Below are 15918 nucleotides of genomic sequence, written 5' to 3'. Positions count from 1 at the left end.
TCAAACAAATATCCAAAAAAAAATTTATGTAAACAAAGAAATTAATAAACTAAATAAAAATATTTTTTTTAAAGTTTTGTACGGGAATATTAAAAAATAAAATAAGATTTTAAACTTTAAAACGCAATGAAAAAATGTAATATATTTTTATTTACGCGTTCTTATTAATTAAATGAAAAAAAGACTGACTGCAACTTTTCTTTAAATAGTCAAACAGCTAGTATAAAATCAATAGCTAGAAGAATAATAATCTAAACAAAAATTTTAATAAAAATAAAAATAATAAATCAACAAACATAAAATTAATGTATGTAAGACTACCTTAGATCATTAATATAAAGAAAAAATCTATAAATTTTTTTTATTGCATATATCTTCTTTTTTTTAAAAAAATATTTTCATTAATTTTGATCATAACAAATAAATACTTTAATGTATGATTTTTAATAAGAGTGACAAAATTTGACATGACTAACTGATACGATACAAACTTAACATGTTTTTTTGTGGATTTAAGTTGAGTATAAATGAGTTTTAATTAATTTCGTATCAATTTACATAATTTATTTAATAAATAAATAATTTTTGGTCAACCTACGTAATACGAATTTAACCAACATTGAACTATTTAGTAATCTTGCTGTTAATTTATAAGTATATTGAAGAAATATCAATGATATAGAAGTTGTTCAAAATTCATGTAATTATTTGAAAAAAATATATTAAAATTATCTTGTAAATGTAATTGACATATGTACGATAAATGATACTATTTATCCAACATTTTTTTTTTAAATTAGTTTAAATTATTTTAATATATTTATATCAATTCATTTAAAAATTTTAAAACTATTTTTATTAAAACATATTTGATTACATTTTAAATAAAAATTATATCAATTTATATAAATATTTAATTTGAGATTTAATGCCTAAAATTTTATTACAAATATGCAATATTTTTTTTTTTGCTATTGATATTAACTTATTTAAATAATTAAAAATTATATTAATAATTTATCTTATCAAATTATTTTGAATACTTTAAAGTTTAAAATAAGAACATTTAAATTAAATAAAATTAAAAGGATAATTATAAAAAAATTAAAAGGAGACGATGGTAATTTTTTAAAATAGGATTAATGAGATAAATATGAAAAATAATTAAAAATAAAATGATAATATAAATTTAAAATAAGAAATAAATTAGAAAAAATAAATTTAAAAACAAAAACACATGGAAAAATATTTTTTATTAAAAAATTGGTTTGTTTTTTGAAAAATTAATAATTTATTCACGATTTCTCTAATTTTTAGTGCAAGTGGTTGATTTCATTTCAACTCGTCTCGGTATTCCATATATTTTTGCGAAAAATTTTTCGTATATGATTTTAAGTTTTGGATTGTTCGGTTCATATGATTTGATGTTTGACAAATTTTTTTATTTATTTAAAGTCTTATATTTATTACTTGATACATTATTAGCTAATTTTGAATAATTTTTTATTTAGAATTTTAGTTAAATGTCTTGATTATGCTTAATTAAATGCTTATATAGTCAATGAACATGTAATTTTTAAAATTTTCTTTTATTTTGCTTCTTAGTTATAGAAGTGTCATCTTATCATATTAAATGTTTCTTATAACACATCCAACACATTTGAGTGTAGGTAAGGGCTTTTTAGAATATTCTAGAACACTTGTCCTTTTATTATTATTATATTTCTGGACTTTCATAATAAATTATTCTTGATCATATATGCTTTTTTAATAAAATTATTAAAACAAGTAAACACTATGCAAAAAAATAGCGTAGGCCATTTTTGCCTGACTATTAAGCATCATTCTGTATGTTCTGATGTCTACCGATCTGTACCGTTAGATGGGCATGGCCCACTCATCATGAATTCTGAGCCACCCATGGTGGGCATGATGCTCCACCACATTAGATCATAGTGCCATATAAGAGACAACCAATTCTCATTTGACTACAAATTGCTGGGTATGCTAAGAAAAGTTGACCAGAAAATATTAAGCCGTTCAATTACAAGAGGCAAGGATCCAAAATTTGTGAAGTACGCACCATACGGAAAGAGGTGGTGCTCACTCGTACCCACCAAAAGTTGAATCCTCCCGCCAATTTGCCAAAGGCCTCTGCTCCCTCCATTCCCCCACTACCGGCTACTCCCGGTAACCTCACCGTCCCTTTCCCCATATATAAACCTCAGCAGCCACGCCGAAGCCACCGCGTTTCATTCATCGTTTGCATTCCAACCATTTCTAGGGTTTCATTCGAATCATTTCTAGGGTTTGGATTCCTTCGTTTTGAACCTGGTTCGGGAAGATGAGTGCTGTCAACATCACTAACGTAACCGTTTTGGATAATCCGGCGGCTTTTCTGAACCCTTTTCAATTTGAAATCTCTTACGAGTGCTTGATTCCCCTCAAAGATGGTAAAATTTCTCAGCCCGTTCAACGCCAAGCGTTTTTTGTTGATTCATATGTGTTCCCATCACTGAACCGGTTACGTTTTTATTTTTCATTCGGGATTCGTTAGCTTCAGGGTATTACGAAGAAAACCTATCCATAGTGAGTGACGTTGTTCACTCCGAAGGGACTATAAGATTCGATTCCCCCCTAATAAGTATCGGGAATTAATGCCCATGAAGTTGCATGGTATGGGGTGCCATTGAGTGTGTATGAAAGGGACTCTCCGGTCTATTTCTGCATACTGGAGATTTTCTTCCTTTGTTAACATATGGTTTTTGATTGACGGATTCTATTAATTTTCTTACATTTTATCGATTGATTTATGCATGGGTTTCCTTCTCAGAGCAAGGGTTGTTATAACTATACGGGACAGACAAGTATTCCTCTTTCCCTTTTTAGTTATTTCATTGTCGTTAAGGTCATGTTGTTGCTTTAGCTGGGTAAAAAATCTAGAACATACACCAAATATATAGTAGTATATTTTGCACATTTTAAGCTCATCGATTCCATGACATCACAGTTGAATTCAGGACTTGAGAACATGATGCCACAGTTTAGCGTTTTTCTCCATGAAAAGATTGTCATATATGTAGTTGTTTGAACTACCAAAGAAGTATCAGACACAATTTTTGTCTTTCCAGGGGTGGTAATTTCAAAAGCTTGTACTTGCATAAGTACAGATTAATTACCATTGGATACAACTTTGCTTTATCTCCTCAATAAGCATTGCTTCCTAAAACATTGTGTATTTTATATTATAATGTCCAATGCTATCTCATTGTAGTATTGATAAGCACTCCAAATATTTTCTGAAATGAATCAAATATTGGGCATCTTTGCATGTATGCATCAAGGGAATGCTGCCGATGAATATCTAATGTAAGTTGCTATAATACTTGTGTAACTTGTTTATTAGTTGAAGGAATAAGTAGAAATTCTAATGTTAGAAATCCAGCCATTTTTCACTGTTCCCACTGGACAATTTCTACTATCCTCTAATTATAATGATGAAGAGGAGAGAGGGAGGATATTGGAAAGCGAAAGTCACTGCTGCCAGCCTCATAATGAAACCTTCTGCATAAAACCAAAATCATTTGATTTTAGGAAAAAGATCAATCAATATGAAAATGAAAAAGTGCATCTACATTATTTGCCACATTGATATCTAACTGCTATGTGTCATTTTTTTTAGACTAAAAATCACATTAATGGGTGTGGTTTTAATTGGAAAAGAGAACATAATCTCATTGCAATTTCATATACTTGGTGACAAATTGCTAACATACCTCCTCTCTCCCTCATTCAATACAGTAGTCCTTGGGCTTACTGTAAAAGAAAGAACAAAAAAGTATACTTTTGGGAGTGGTTCTAATTGCTGCTGAAGTCATTTAGTTTGTTGGGTTGGACAAAAGAGGAGGGGGCCAAAGAGGTCTGTTTTACATGAAGTTGAAGATTTTGTCCTAGAATGTGAGAGGGGTGAATGATGTTAAGAAAAGGAAAGCAATCAAGGCTTTAATCAGGTCTCAAAAGGCGGATGTGGTGTGTTTTTAGGAGACAAAAAGGCACGATATGATGTCTATTAGGGAGGTGCAAAGCCTAGGAGTGGGAAGATTTTTACAATGGGGTGCAATGAATGCTAGGGGTACGGTAGGGGGGTGATGGTTTTTTGGGATAACAAAGTTTTGGAGTTGGTAGGGATGGAGGTGGGCCATTTCTCTATTTCTTGTCGTTTTAAAAACTGTGAGGATGGTTTCTTGTGGTTTTTCATGGGCGTTTATGGGCTTGCTGTAAAAAGGTATAGAGAAAATTTTTGGGAGGAGTTAGGGGCTATCTGAGGGTTGTGGCATCATCCTTGGTGCATTAGAGGGGATTTCAATGTGACCAGATTCCTTTGCGAACGTAACAGGAAAGAGAGGATGTCTTCAGCTATGAGGAGGTTTTCAAAGGTGGTTGATGAGTTGAACCTGAGAGACCTCCTTTTACAGGGGGGTCCATTTACTTGGACTGGCGATTTGAATGGTCGGTCCATGTCTAGATTGGATAGTTTTTTGGTCACTGAGGATTGGGAGAGCCACTTCAGAGGGGTAGTTCAGTACACCCTCTCTAGACCAGTGTCTGACCATTTCCCCGTCATGCTAAATGGAGGAGGGTTGAGGAGAGGATCAATCTCTTTTTGTTTTGAGAATGTGTGGTTAAAGGAAGAGGGGTTTAAGGAGTTGTTGAAAAGTTGGTGGCAAGGTTTTAATATTAGAGGGGCTCGTAGTTTTGTTCTAATAGAAAAGTTGAAGGCCCTCAAATCCAACTTGAAAACATGGAACAAGGAGGTGTTCAAAAAAGTTGGGGTTAATAAAGCTTTGGCCTTTGAGAAAGTTTCTTTTTGGGACGAGTAGGAGAAATCAAGAAAGTTATCCGTGGAAGAAGTGGAGGCTAGAAAGGAGGCAAGGGAGGATTTTAAGAAATAGGTGCTTATGAAGGAAGTCTCTTGGAAACAAAAATCAAGAGAAATATGGTGAAAAAGACAAAAACACAAATTTTTTCCATAGGATGACTAATGCGCACAATAGGAGTAATTGGTTGAGGAAGATTAAAATTAACGGAGTGTGGTGTACAGAGGAGAATGAGATTTAGGAGGGAGTGGCTAGGGTTTTTCAGAGTCTGTTGTTGGAGTCGGGTGATTGGCACCGTAGCTTGGCGAGATTGGACTTTGATTGTTTAGGGGATGAGGATGCAACCAAACTGGAGGTAGCTTTTAGTGAAGAGAAGGTGTTCCTATCACTGTGCGAGCCGAACAGGGACAAAGCCCTTGGGCCAGATGGGTTTACTATTGCTTTTTGGCAGTATAGCTGGGATTTTGTGAAGGAAGAAGTAATGACTTTTTTAAGAGAATTCCATGAGCAGGGGAAATTTGTTAGGATCTTGAACACTACGTTCTTGGTTTTAATACTAAAAAAAAAAAGGCGTTGGTGATCTTAGAGATTACTGACCTATCAGCTTGGCTAAAGTCTTAGCTAACAGGCTAAAGAAAGTGGTAAGCAAGGTAGTGTCTCGGGCCTAAAATGCTTTTGTGGAAGGAAGACAAATCCTTCATGCTGTGTTGATAGCAAATGAAGCCATAGATTCGATGTTAAAAAGGAATGAGAATGGATTGTTATGCAAGTTGGATATAGAAAAGGCTTACGACCATATTAGTTGGAATTTTCCATTCATCGTGATGTGGAAAATGGGATTTTGGGAGAAGTGGGCAGCCTGGATAAGTTGGTGCATTTCCATAGCGAGTTTTTCGATTTTGGTTAATGGAACTCCATCGGGCTTCTTCAATGGCAATAGGGGATTGAGGCAAGGAGATTCCCTTCTCCTCTACCTTTTTGTGATTGAGATGGAGGCCTTTACCAACCTCATTAATAAAGCTCAGAGTGCGGGTTTTTTATTAGGCTGTAGGGTTAGGGGAAAGGCAGGAGATGAGGTTCAATTAACTCATCTACTGTTTGCCAATGATACCCTCGTGTTTTGTGAAGCTTCCCAAGAGCAGATGGTCTATTTGAGCTGGATTTTGATGTGGTTTGAAGCCATTTCAGGTTTGAAATAAACTTGGACAAGAGTGAAATCTTTCTAGTGGGAAGGGTCGATAATGTGGAGGAATTGGTGTTTGAACTGGGTTGCAAGGTGGGGGCGTTACCCTCCTATTATCTGGGACTTCCTTTGGGGGTTGTGCATAATTCAGTTACGAGTTGGGATGGGGTGGAGAAGAGGTTCTGGAAAAAGCTTGCCATGTGGAAGAGGCAATTTATTTTTGAAGGAGGGAGGATTGCTCTTATTCATAGCATGTTGTCAACCATACCCATTTATTACATGTTTATGCTTTGTATGCCTTGAGTAGTAAGGTTGAGGTTCAAAAAAATTCAAAGGGACTTTTTTTGGGGCGGGGGGAAGTTGGAGAAGAAGCCTCTTCTTGTGAAGTGGTCGATTATATGTTCGGATAAAAAAAAGGGCGGATTGAGTGTTAGATGTCTTTCTAAACTTAATAGAACCCTCTTGGGTAAATGGAGTTGGCACCTTGTGGAAAAAAGGGGGGCTTTATGGCATCAAGTTATTAATAGAAAGTATGAGGTAGAAGAAGGGGGATGATGGACCTGAGAAGTAAGGGAGGGGTATGGTGTGGGGTTTTGGAAGGAAATTAGAAAGGAATGACCTTTTATGAAAGACAAATTCGTATTTTTTGTAGGAAATGGATGAAGAATGAGATTTTGGAAGGATAGGTGGTGCGGAGACGATGCTTTAACCATTTCTTTTCCTTCTTTGTACACTTTGGCAACTTCCAAAGAAGCATGGGTGGCGGAGGTTTGGGATGCTTTGGGGGAGGATGGGGTTTGGAATCCATGCTTTTTGAGATCATTTATTGATTGAAAGATGGAGATGGTAGAGAGATTTCTTTTCTCTTTGCAAGAAAAGAGAGTGGTCATTAATTTGAAAGATAAGTTACGGTGGAAGCAGGCAAAGGATGGTAATTTTTCCGTTAAATCCTTTTATAGTGCTTTGGAGGGTAGCAACACAGTCCCGTTCTTGAGAAGTATTATTTGGAGCCCTTTTGTTCCTGCTAAGGTCAGTTTTTTTTTGCTTGGGAAGCTACTTGGGGTAAAGCTTTAACTTTGGACCAACTAAAGAAGAGGGGTTGGGCGCTTCCGAACAGATGCTACTTTTGTGGGGCTGTTGAAGAGTCAATAAATCATCTTTTAATTCATTGTACCAAGGCTAGGGTTTTATGGGACCTGTTATTTAACCTTTTTAAGGTACTATGGGTTCTTCCTTCATCTATGAAGGAGATCCTTCTTGGGTGGCATGGGCAGTTTGTGGGCAAGAAACGGGTGAAGGTTTGGAGAGCAGCCCCCTTATGCCTTTTTTGGATGGTTTGGAGGGAAAGAAATAGGGTTGCATTTGAAAATGAGGATCTTTCAATCCAAATGATGAAAATTTCTTTTGTTAGTAATTTGTGGTCTTGGTCCAAGTGTTGTATTGTTGATGGGCCTAATTCGTTTTTTAACTTTTTTGTGTGGGTGGGCTATAGATGAGGGTGGGTAAGTTTTTTGTATCCCTCTTCCTTTTGTTTTTAGCCTACAGGTGCTTGTTGTATACTTCCTGTATCCTTTGGGCTTGCCGGTGGGTGCCCTGTTTCTTTTAATATATTCTTTTCTGCGTCTTTGCCTATCAAAAAAAAAAAAAAAAATTTAGTTTGTTCAATGCTTCATGGATTGGTAGCTTTGAGCAGATGACCGTCAAAATAGGCATTTGGCTATTCTTTGTGTACCTTGTTAAAATTGGGAATAAAAAGGAAATGGAAGCTATGTAAAGTAAGAATTGGACCCATTTAATTCATTGGAACTGAACCAAACTCATAAACATGCCTACCAACTTACCAGCAGTCCCAAACTTAAAAGTGATCAAGATACTGAAACTGGTAAAAAGAATTTGACTCCTTAGGCAAGTTCTAACCAAGAAACTTACCAAAAAACAAACTTTTCTCTTTAACGAATGCTTCCTTTCTTCTTATGGTATTTCTAAACCTCAGTGGTATGCTGCTTACATCAGATTCAGATTATATCATGTAATTTGGCCGCACTATTTTTATAGCAACTTAGTGATGCTTCTTACTCACTTCCATCATTGGAACCAAGTGCTCCCTGCTCCTGCTTATACTACCACCATCCATTTAGAGCTTGTCCAACATTGTTCTAACTTTTAATAAATTATAGTTGGCATTTCAACTTGTATGCTAGATTCAGGGTGGGTTTTAAGACTTGTTGGATTACAGCACATAGAAGAGTTGATTTGTTTCAACTTCAATGTGCTACAAGGACAATAGGATAGCCAAGAAAAATGTGGGCTGAGGCTGTGTGAGGAGATATGATGACTAATGCTTAGTTGTTAAATCATATGGTGACTAATGCTTAGTTGGAATCCCAAGTTAGCCTACCAGGACATTGGCTTGAATTTCAGTTGGTCCAAACCTCAATTTTAAATTTTGAGTTACATTGGAATCATGATGTTATTTTTTTTTCTTTATTTTTAATTTTTTTGGACTTCAAGTACCATTTTTTGACAGATCATTTTGAGAACTTTTTTTCTTGGTATTATTATTATTAATTTAACTTGGGAGCGTAAAGTATATTTCATTCTTTTAGCCCATGAAAGTTCTTTTAGTTTATCACATTTCTTTCCAGTGACTTTGAGGGTTTGTGTTTTGTTTTGCTTCTTCCTGACCAAAAGTTCTTGTGTTAAATATACAAGACTTTCAATTCAGTACATAATATTATTTTTTTATATGTATCCCAAGTTCAAAACTTTATGTACTCTCACTCGCTTTTTCAATTTTATTTTTTGAAACAAGGCAACTAGGGTTAAAATCTCTTTTGTTGTTTTTGAAGGTAAGTATGCATTTGGATAAAAATGATTGCTTTTGTTGAAACCAAAGTTTTTAAAGGCGTTTGTGGGGCGCGCCTTGAGGCGCGCCTTGAGGCGAGGCGCAGCGAAAACGCGTTGAGGCGTTAAAAATAAAGCGAAACACCTGAAAGGCGTACGCTTTTTTGGTGAGGCGTGATTGAGGCGCGCTTTGATCGCGCCTTTCACGCTTTTCCGGTGAGGCGTACGCTTCGTCGGATCTGATGTGGCAATGAACAGAGACTTAAAAAAAACCCTAAGTAATCCCTAAAACCCCAATCCCGACTGAAAACAAACCCAAAACGAAACCCTACCTCTTCCAGTCAAGCGGCGACGGAGTGCTCACCCTCGGCGGCGACCAATCGCAGCGATCTTCTCCGGCGGCAATCCCTCTCATCTCCAGGTATGTTGCGAACCCCCTCTTCCATGGTTTCTCCCTCTTCATCTCTCTCTCTCTGCGATCCACACGGGCGTCGGCTCCTCATCCTAATTTTTTTTTTTTTTTATCAAATCAGATGTGCGTGCTGTACATCTATTTAAGTTTCAAAGCCTTTTTTCTCTCTCACATTTAAATTCTCCCACAAGCTCACAGCCCACACTTCCCGTCCACGTTTTTTCTCTCTCTCCCAGTAGGTTTTTCCTCTTTTTTTTTTTTTTTTTTTTTTTTTTTTTTTTTTTTTTTTTTTTTAATTTATCAAATCAGATGTGCCTTTTGTTAATAAGATTTTTTTTGAAGTTTTTTATATGATTGCTTACAAATATAATTAAAATTATATAAAAGATAATTATTTGTGAATTTTGAATTTTTTATTTCTGGTTTAATTTTAATTCTCACCTCAATTTTCTTTGTTTCATTATTAAATTCCAATTAAAATTTATGTGTATAATTTTTAAACTCATTTAAAAAAATTGGTTTTTTTTTTAAATTTAAACCAATTAAATTTTGTATTTCATTTTTAAATTTCTTTCAATTGTGCTTTGTTATTATTTTTTAGTCAATTATATTATTATATAGAATTTGAATATTATTATTGGTGTTTTTTTTTTTAGAATGAGTTCCTCCGATTCGAAAATTCAAGAAAAGATTTTGTGTGGAAGTATGTTCTTGAAGTTACCGGGGAGCAATATTTAAGATGTAAATTTTGCAATCAAAGATGCACGGGAGGGGTGAATAGACTCAAGCATCACTTAGCCGGAACTCATCATGGTATGAAACCATGCAACAAGGTTAGTGAAGATGCTAGATTGGAATGCAAAGAGGCATTGGCCAATTTTAAGGATCAAAAAACGAAAAGAAATGAATTGCTCCAAGAAATTGGTATGGGTCCTAATTCAATGCATGAGAGTGCCTTGTCTAAAACAATAGGGACATTAGGGAGTGGGAGTGGGAGTGGGAGTGTAAGTGGGAGTGGGGAACCTATTCCTAGGGGACCATGGATAAATTTACCACTTCACAACCTAGACAAACTACTTTGAATTCAAAGTGGAAGCAAGAAGAAAGGAAGGAAGTGTGTAGAAAAATTGGTAGATTCATGTATTCAAAAGGTCTCCCATTCAACACTGTGAATGATCCTTATTGGTTTCCTATGATAGATGCTATTGCAAATTTTGGGCCCGGGTTTAAGCCTCCATCTATGCATGAATTGAGGACATGGATTCTTAAAGAAGAGGTGAATGACCTAAGTATCATTATGGAAGATCACAAAAAGCTTGGAAACAATATGGATGTTCAATTATGTCAGATGGTTGGACAGATGGAAAGAGTAGGTGTCTTATCAATTTTTTGGTGAATAGTCCTGCTGGCACTTGGTTTATGAAATCAATTGATGCTTCTGATACAATAAAAAATGGGGAATTGATGTTCAAATATCTTGATGAGGTGGTTGAAGAAATTGGAGAGGAGAATGTTGTGCAAGTCATCACTGATAATGCCTCTAATTATGTGAATGCTGGAATGAGGCTTATGGAAAAAAGGAGAAAATTGTGGTGGACTCCTTGTGCTGCTCATTGTATTGATTTGATGTTGGAGGATATTGGAAAGCTAAATGTCCATGCTACTACACTATCTCAAGCTAGGCAAGTAGTGAAGTTCATATATGGGCATACTTGGGTTCTTAGCTTGATGAGAACATTTACAAAAAATCATGAACTTCTTCGTCCAGCAATTACACGATTTGCTACTGCATTTCTTACTCTCCAAAGTCTTTATAAGCAAAAGCAAGCTCTTATAGCAATGTTCTCATCAGAAAAATGGTGTTCAAGCACATGGGCTAAAAAGGTAGAAGGTGTGAAAACTCGAAGTACAGTGTTGTTTGATCCAAATTTTTGGCCTCATGTTGCTTTTTGCATAAAGACCACTGTTCCATTAGTTAGTGTCTTGAGAGAGGTTGATTCAGAGGAAAGACCAGCCATGGGTTATATTTATGAGTTGATGGATTCAGCTAAGGAGAAGATTGCATTTAATTGTCGAGGTGTGGAGAGAAAATATGGCCCAATTTGGAGAAAAATTGATGCAAGATGGACTCCGCAACTTCATCGACCTTTACATGCAGCGGGTTATTATCTTAATCCTCAATTGCGGTATGGAGATAAGTTTTCTAATGCTGATGAGGTGAGGAAGGGATTATTTGAATGCATGGATAGGATGTTGGATTATCAAGAACGTTTAAAAGCTGACATTCAGTTGGACTCATATGACCAAGCAATGGGTGAATTTGGGAGTCGTATTGCAATTGATTCTCGAACATTAAGAAGTCCTACAAGTTGGTGGATGCGTTTTGGAGGTTCAACACCGGAGTTGCAAAAGTTTGCTATTCGAGTCCTTAGCCTTACTTGTAGTGCTTCGGGATGTGAAAGAAATTGGAGCACATTTGAGTCGGTAATACTTCTATTTTTGTAAATTTTTATACATATATTTCTATGTCAATGTTAGAGAACCTTATTTCATTTTAACACATAAATTTGATACTTTTATTATTTGTAGATCCATACAAAAAAAAGAAATAGACTTGAACATCAAAGGTTGAATGCTCTAGTGTATGTAAGATACAACACTAGATTGAGAGAGCGAAGTCTACAAAGGAAACAAAATGTTGATCCGATTTTGGTAGAGGAGATTGATTCGGATGATGAATGGATTGCGGAGAAAGAAGATCCCCTCCTCCCCCTTGATCTTTGTTGGCTTCAAGATAATGAGTTATTCAGTGTTGATGCCATTAGAGTTGTTTCATCCAACTCCCAAGAGATTGAAACATCATCGGATCACATGGTTTCTTCACATTCCTACAAAAGGAAACATAATGAAGTACCAAGTAAGTACTCAAAAATTGAAGTCATAAATTTGATTAAATTTAATAAAAAAAACTTATAATATTTACACTTAATTAATTCTTTATGCTAGGTACAAGTGGAGGCAAAGGCAAAGAGAAGGAGTTGAATTTGACACCAATTGATGAAGATGAAGATTTACATGAAATGGGGATACATGATAGTGGACATTTTCCTACTATTGATACATTGGATGAGGATGATGATGACCTTGATGATGAGGATTTAAGTTGAAACAATTGACTCTAGTTGTTATTTTATGACTTAGTTATAGATTTTTTGTAAAAGTTTAGAACTATTATTATGGTTGACTCTATTTTCTATTTCATGACTTAGTTATGGTTTTTTGTTAAAGTTTGAAATTATTAGTATAGTTGAATCTAGAATCTATTTTATGACTTTGTTATGGTTTTTTTGTGAAAGTAGGGTACTAGTATGCTTTTTTTATTATGATTCTAATGAATTGTTTTCATGTTTCTATTTATGCTATTTTATTTTATATATTTAAAAATATTAATTAATTATATAATGTGAGGCTTAAAAAGCTTACGCCTCAACGCCTCGAGGCTTACGCCTCGCCTCACGAACACAAAAACGCCTCGCCTTACGCTTTCGCCTTTAAAAACTTTGGTTGAAACTATTCTAGGTCCTTCTTTCTCAACTCTATCCATGACGTTGCATTTTGAGTTTTGATAATTATAGCTGTAACAATTGTAATTTGAAGGTGTTCAAACTGGAATAGGAAGTTTGAAGAACTATTTATCATATGTATTGTAGTATTAGATTTCATGTCTTAGCTGAAGACAGGCCTTTGAGTCTTTGGCAGGTTGGAATGAGAAAGCAGCACTGGAAAGTTAGGAAATGGCATCATGAACAAATCATAGCATTTGATGGATATTTTTTGTGCAGTAAAATGTTTGGCAAATAGGAAGAACCTTGTTTTGAACTTTTTATTTGGTGAAGTACTTATGTGGCATACAGTAGAGAGCCAAAGGTGCTAGAGCCATTTAATTACTATGGAGGCCAAAACAAATAAACTTCGTTAGTTTCTGCTTTTCTTCTTGATAACCAAACCTGGATGTCTTTTTTTGGATACTTGATGTTATCAGATGATTTCCTAGTTCAATTTGTTTCATTTATACCGCTATATCTTTAGCTTTGTCATGTTATAACCTTAATTCCTTGCAGATTTGGAATGGAAGCTCATTTATGTGGGATCTGCTGAGGATGAGACTTATGACCAACTCTTGGAGAGTGTGCTTGTTGGGCCTGTCAATGTTGGCAACTATCGCTTTGTGTTTCAAGTAATCCTTTATAACTCTGACATTGGATGTTGAGAATTGAATTGCATGTGAAATTGGCGTTGAATTTATTCTGGTTGTACACTTGGCAGGCAGACCCTCCAGACCCGTCAAAAATTCGTGAAGAGGATATTATTGGTGTCACAGTACTGCTATTAACATGTTCTTATCTGGGTCAGGAATTTATCCGAGTGGGATATTATGTCAACAATGATTATGACGATGAACAGCTAAGAGAAGAGCCTCCCCAAAAGGTGTTGATTGATAGGGTTCAAAGAAATATTTTGGCTGACAAGCCCAGAGTAACGAAATTTCCTATCAACTTTCATCCTGAGAACAATGAGCATGGGGAACAGCCCCCTCCTTCACCTGAAATCAATGAGAATGGAGAACAACCACCACCCTCACACCATGACCCTTCTGACTGACATGCTATATACCTAATCCCAGAAAAGTTGAAACTATCAGTAAGAAATCTTCCGTTTCTTATTTTGAATTACAACACGGTGATCAATGTTTGATCGAAATCAGTTTGCCAAGAATTTCAGTTTGGCCCAACATAGCTACTGTAAAGTGTTGATTTAATTGCGTTGTATTGTATCATGTGAAGAGTTTCGGCCGTAGGAATTTTGGATGGGTAACAATTTGTCTTTTATCTTGAAATTTGATAGGGAGATAGAGACCGGCCTTTTCTTACACTTGTACTGGTGTTTGTCTTTATCATATGGCTAATCTTGAATGTAGTCTTTCATTATGATCTTCCGAACAACATGAATCATGAAATTGAGCCAGTAAATTATCAAATTGGATGGAATCGTTCCAAATTTGGGAAGTTTGACGGGGTAGAAGTTAAATTGGAAATAGAGAAAAGGTGATTGTAGCCAAAATGGAAATAATGAGGTAGCTATATGGCAAACGGGAATTTTGGTGGGTTCATGGTAAAATTAATGAATCCATAATACATATTTTTCACATTTGTTGGCAAAAATTGACTTCAATATGGAGACCCATATTTAGAAATTGTATTATAAGGTTATAAATTGGATTATGAAACGCATGCAATAGAAAACTTACCTGAGTTTTCCCCTCGAGTTGATACTCTCTAGGTGCATCTCTCTCTTCCTACAAGGTTGATAACATGATTGGTGATCCGAGTGCATTGGCCCAAGACTTGTTGGGTTTAATCTTCATTCAGCTGCGACTGCTGCAGATATAATTCGGTTTAGAGCAGTTTGTACGTCATGGAATCTCGTAACCATGGAAGCAGGGCTTCATCTCAAGCCTCTCAGTCCCATGTCGCTGTTGCCTCCTAATCAACAGAATTAAGCTCACAACTTTCTCGACTTCTTTACCAATAAGGCATGTAAAATTGGGCTTCCAGAGACTGAAGGTGCATGGTGTTTCACCTCATTGAAGGGATAGTTTGTTGAAAGAAAATTTCACTTTCCCTTGTGCAATAAACCTTCTAAATCCTATATAAGATTGCAAATTCAATAACCCTGGCAGTCATGTTTGAAGATGCATCAATACCCACTGAATGTTTCACCAGTAAGGTGGTCGCATCTTCCTCTCCTTTGGACCCGAGTTGTATTGGTTTTTCACGATACGTGGAATAAACTGGCGTTGGGTCAACCAGGTGAGCAGGAGTGGAAAACCTTGAAGAGTGGGATATGTCATTATCAAGACATCATATTTTACAAGGGTAACTTCTATGCCATAGCAAAGCTAGAAGGTGGAATTGTACAATGCAACATTGGTCCAGAGCCCAAGGCTATTCCATTTGCACCAGGTGTGAGAGCTCATCCCCTTGAAAACAAATATTTGGTGGAGTCGTGGAGAATTGTTGCAAGATGGTCGTGATAGGACGATATGGGATGGAAATATCGAACGAATTGTCCGTTTTATTCTCCATTTTTGGCCGACATTTCGGGGATATGATAAAGCGGTGTCACGTGCTTCCCTTTCATTTAAAACTGAAATTGAAACGGGCCTCAAAAGCACCCGGGCCCAACTTGCTGCAGCCCAATTCATCCAAGCCTTCAAAAGTATGCATCCTTGCTGCAACCCAATCCACGCCTCAACATGCACAAAATGGGAGCATCCCTTCCACAAAGATTAAAAAAATTATAAACCCAAAGCACGCCACTAGAACTTGAACCTCGTATTGTGCTTAGAACTTAAGTAACTTGCCAATAAAGCTATGTTGGAATTGGTTTCATAATATGCTTCATATATATTAGTTTATAAAATAAAATTTATAAATAATATATATATATATCAAAGTTTTATTAAAATAATTTCAATATATTTATTATTTTTTGAGTTTTTTCAAATATTTTTATGAATTTTCATCCATCAATATTTTGAT

At 35.6% G+C, this 15918-nt stretch overlaps 2 protein-coding genes and 1 long non-coding RNA gene across 3 annotated transcripts; 2 read left to right on the top strand and 1 right to left on the bottom strand.

The window, feature by feature from the left end:
• Window positions 1–2063: 2063 nt before the first annotated feature.
• LOC117921989 (histone chaperone ASF1B-like) lies at window positions 2064–14304 on the top strand. Its single transcript, XM_034839944.1, has 3 exons — window positions 2064–2453; window positions 13438–13553; window positions 13643–14304. The coding sequence occupies exons 1-3, from the start codon at window positions 2345–2347 to the stop codon at window positions 13976–13978; spliced, it is 561 nt and encodes a 186-aa protein (XP_034695835.1). The 5' UTR covers window positions 2064–2344; the 3' UTR covers window positions 13979–14304.
• On the top strand, window positions 10360–12647 carry LOC117921980. The gene is made up of 3 exons (XM_034839932.1): window positions 10360–11800; window positions 11906–12233; window positions 12323–12647. Exons 1-3 carry the CDS (start codon window positions 10658–10660, stop codon window positions 12481–12483), a joined length of 1632 nt encoding a protein of 543 aa, XP_034695823.1. The 5' UTR covers window positions 10360–10657; the 3' UTR covers window positions 12484–12647.
• On the bottom strand, window positions 11864–12879 carry LOC117921998. The gene is made up of 2 exons (XR_004652426.1): window positions 12800–12879; window positions 11864–12204 (listed from the first exon to the last, which is right to left on the bottom strand). It is a non-coding gene; the product is annotated as an uncharacterized LOC117921998 (long non-coding RNA).
• Window positions 14305–15918: the final 1614 nt, after the last annotated feature.

The sequence above is a fragment of the Vitis riparia genome, chromosome 1 (assembly GCF_004353265.1).
Source record: "Vitis riparia cultivar Riparia Gloire de Montpellier isolate 1030 chromosome 1, EGFV_Vit.rip_1.0, whole genome shotgun sequence".
Lineage (NCBI taxonomy): Eukaryota > Viridiplantae > Streptophyta > Magnoliopsida > Vitales > Vitaceae > Vitis > Vitis riparia.
Note: the sequence above shows the minus strand (reverse complement) of the source record. Positions and strands in the feature narration are given on the sequence as shown.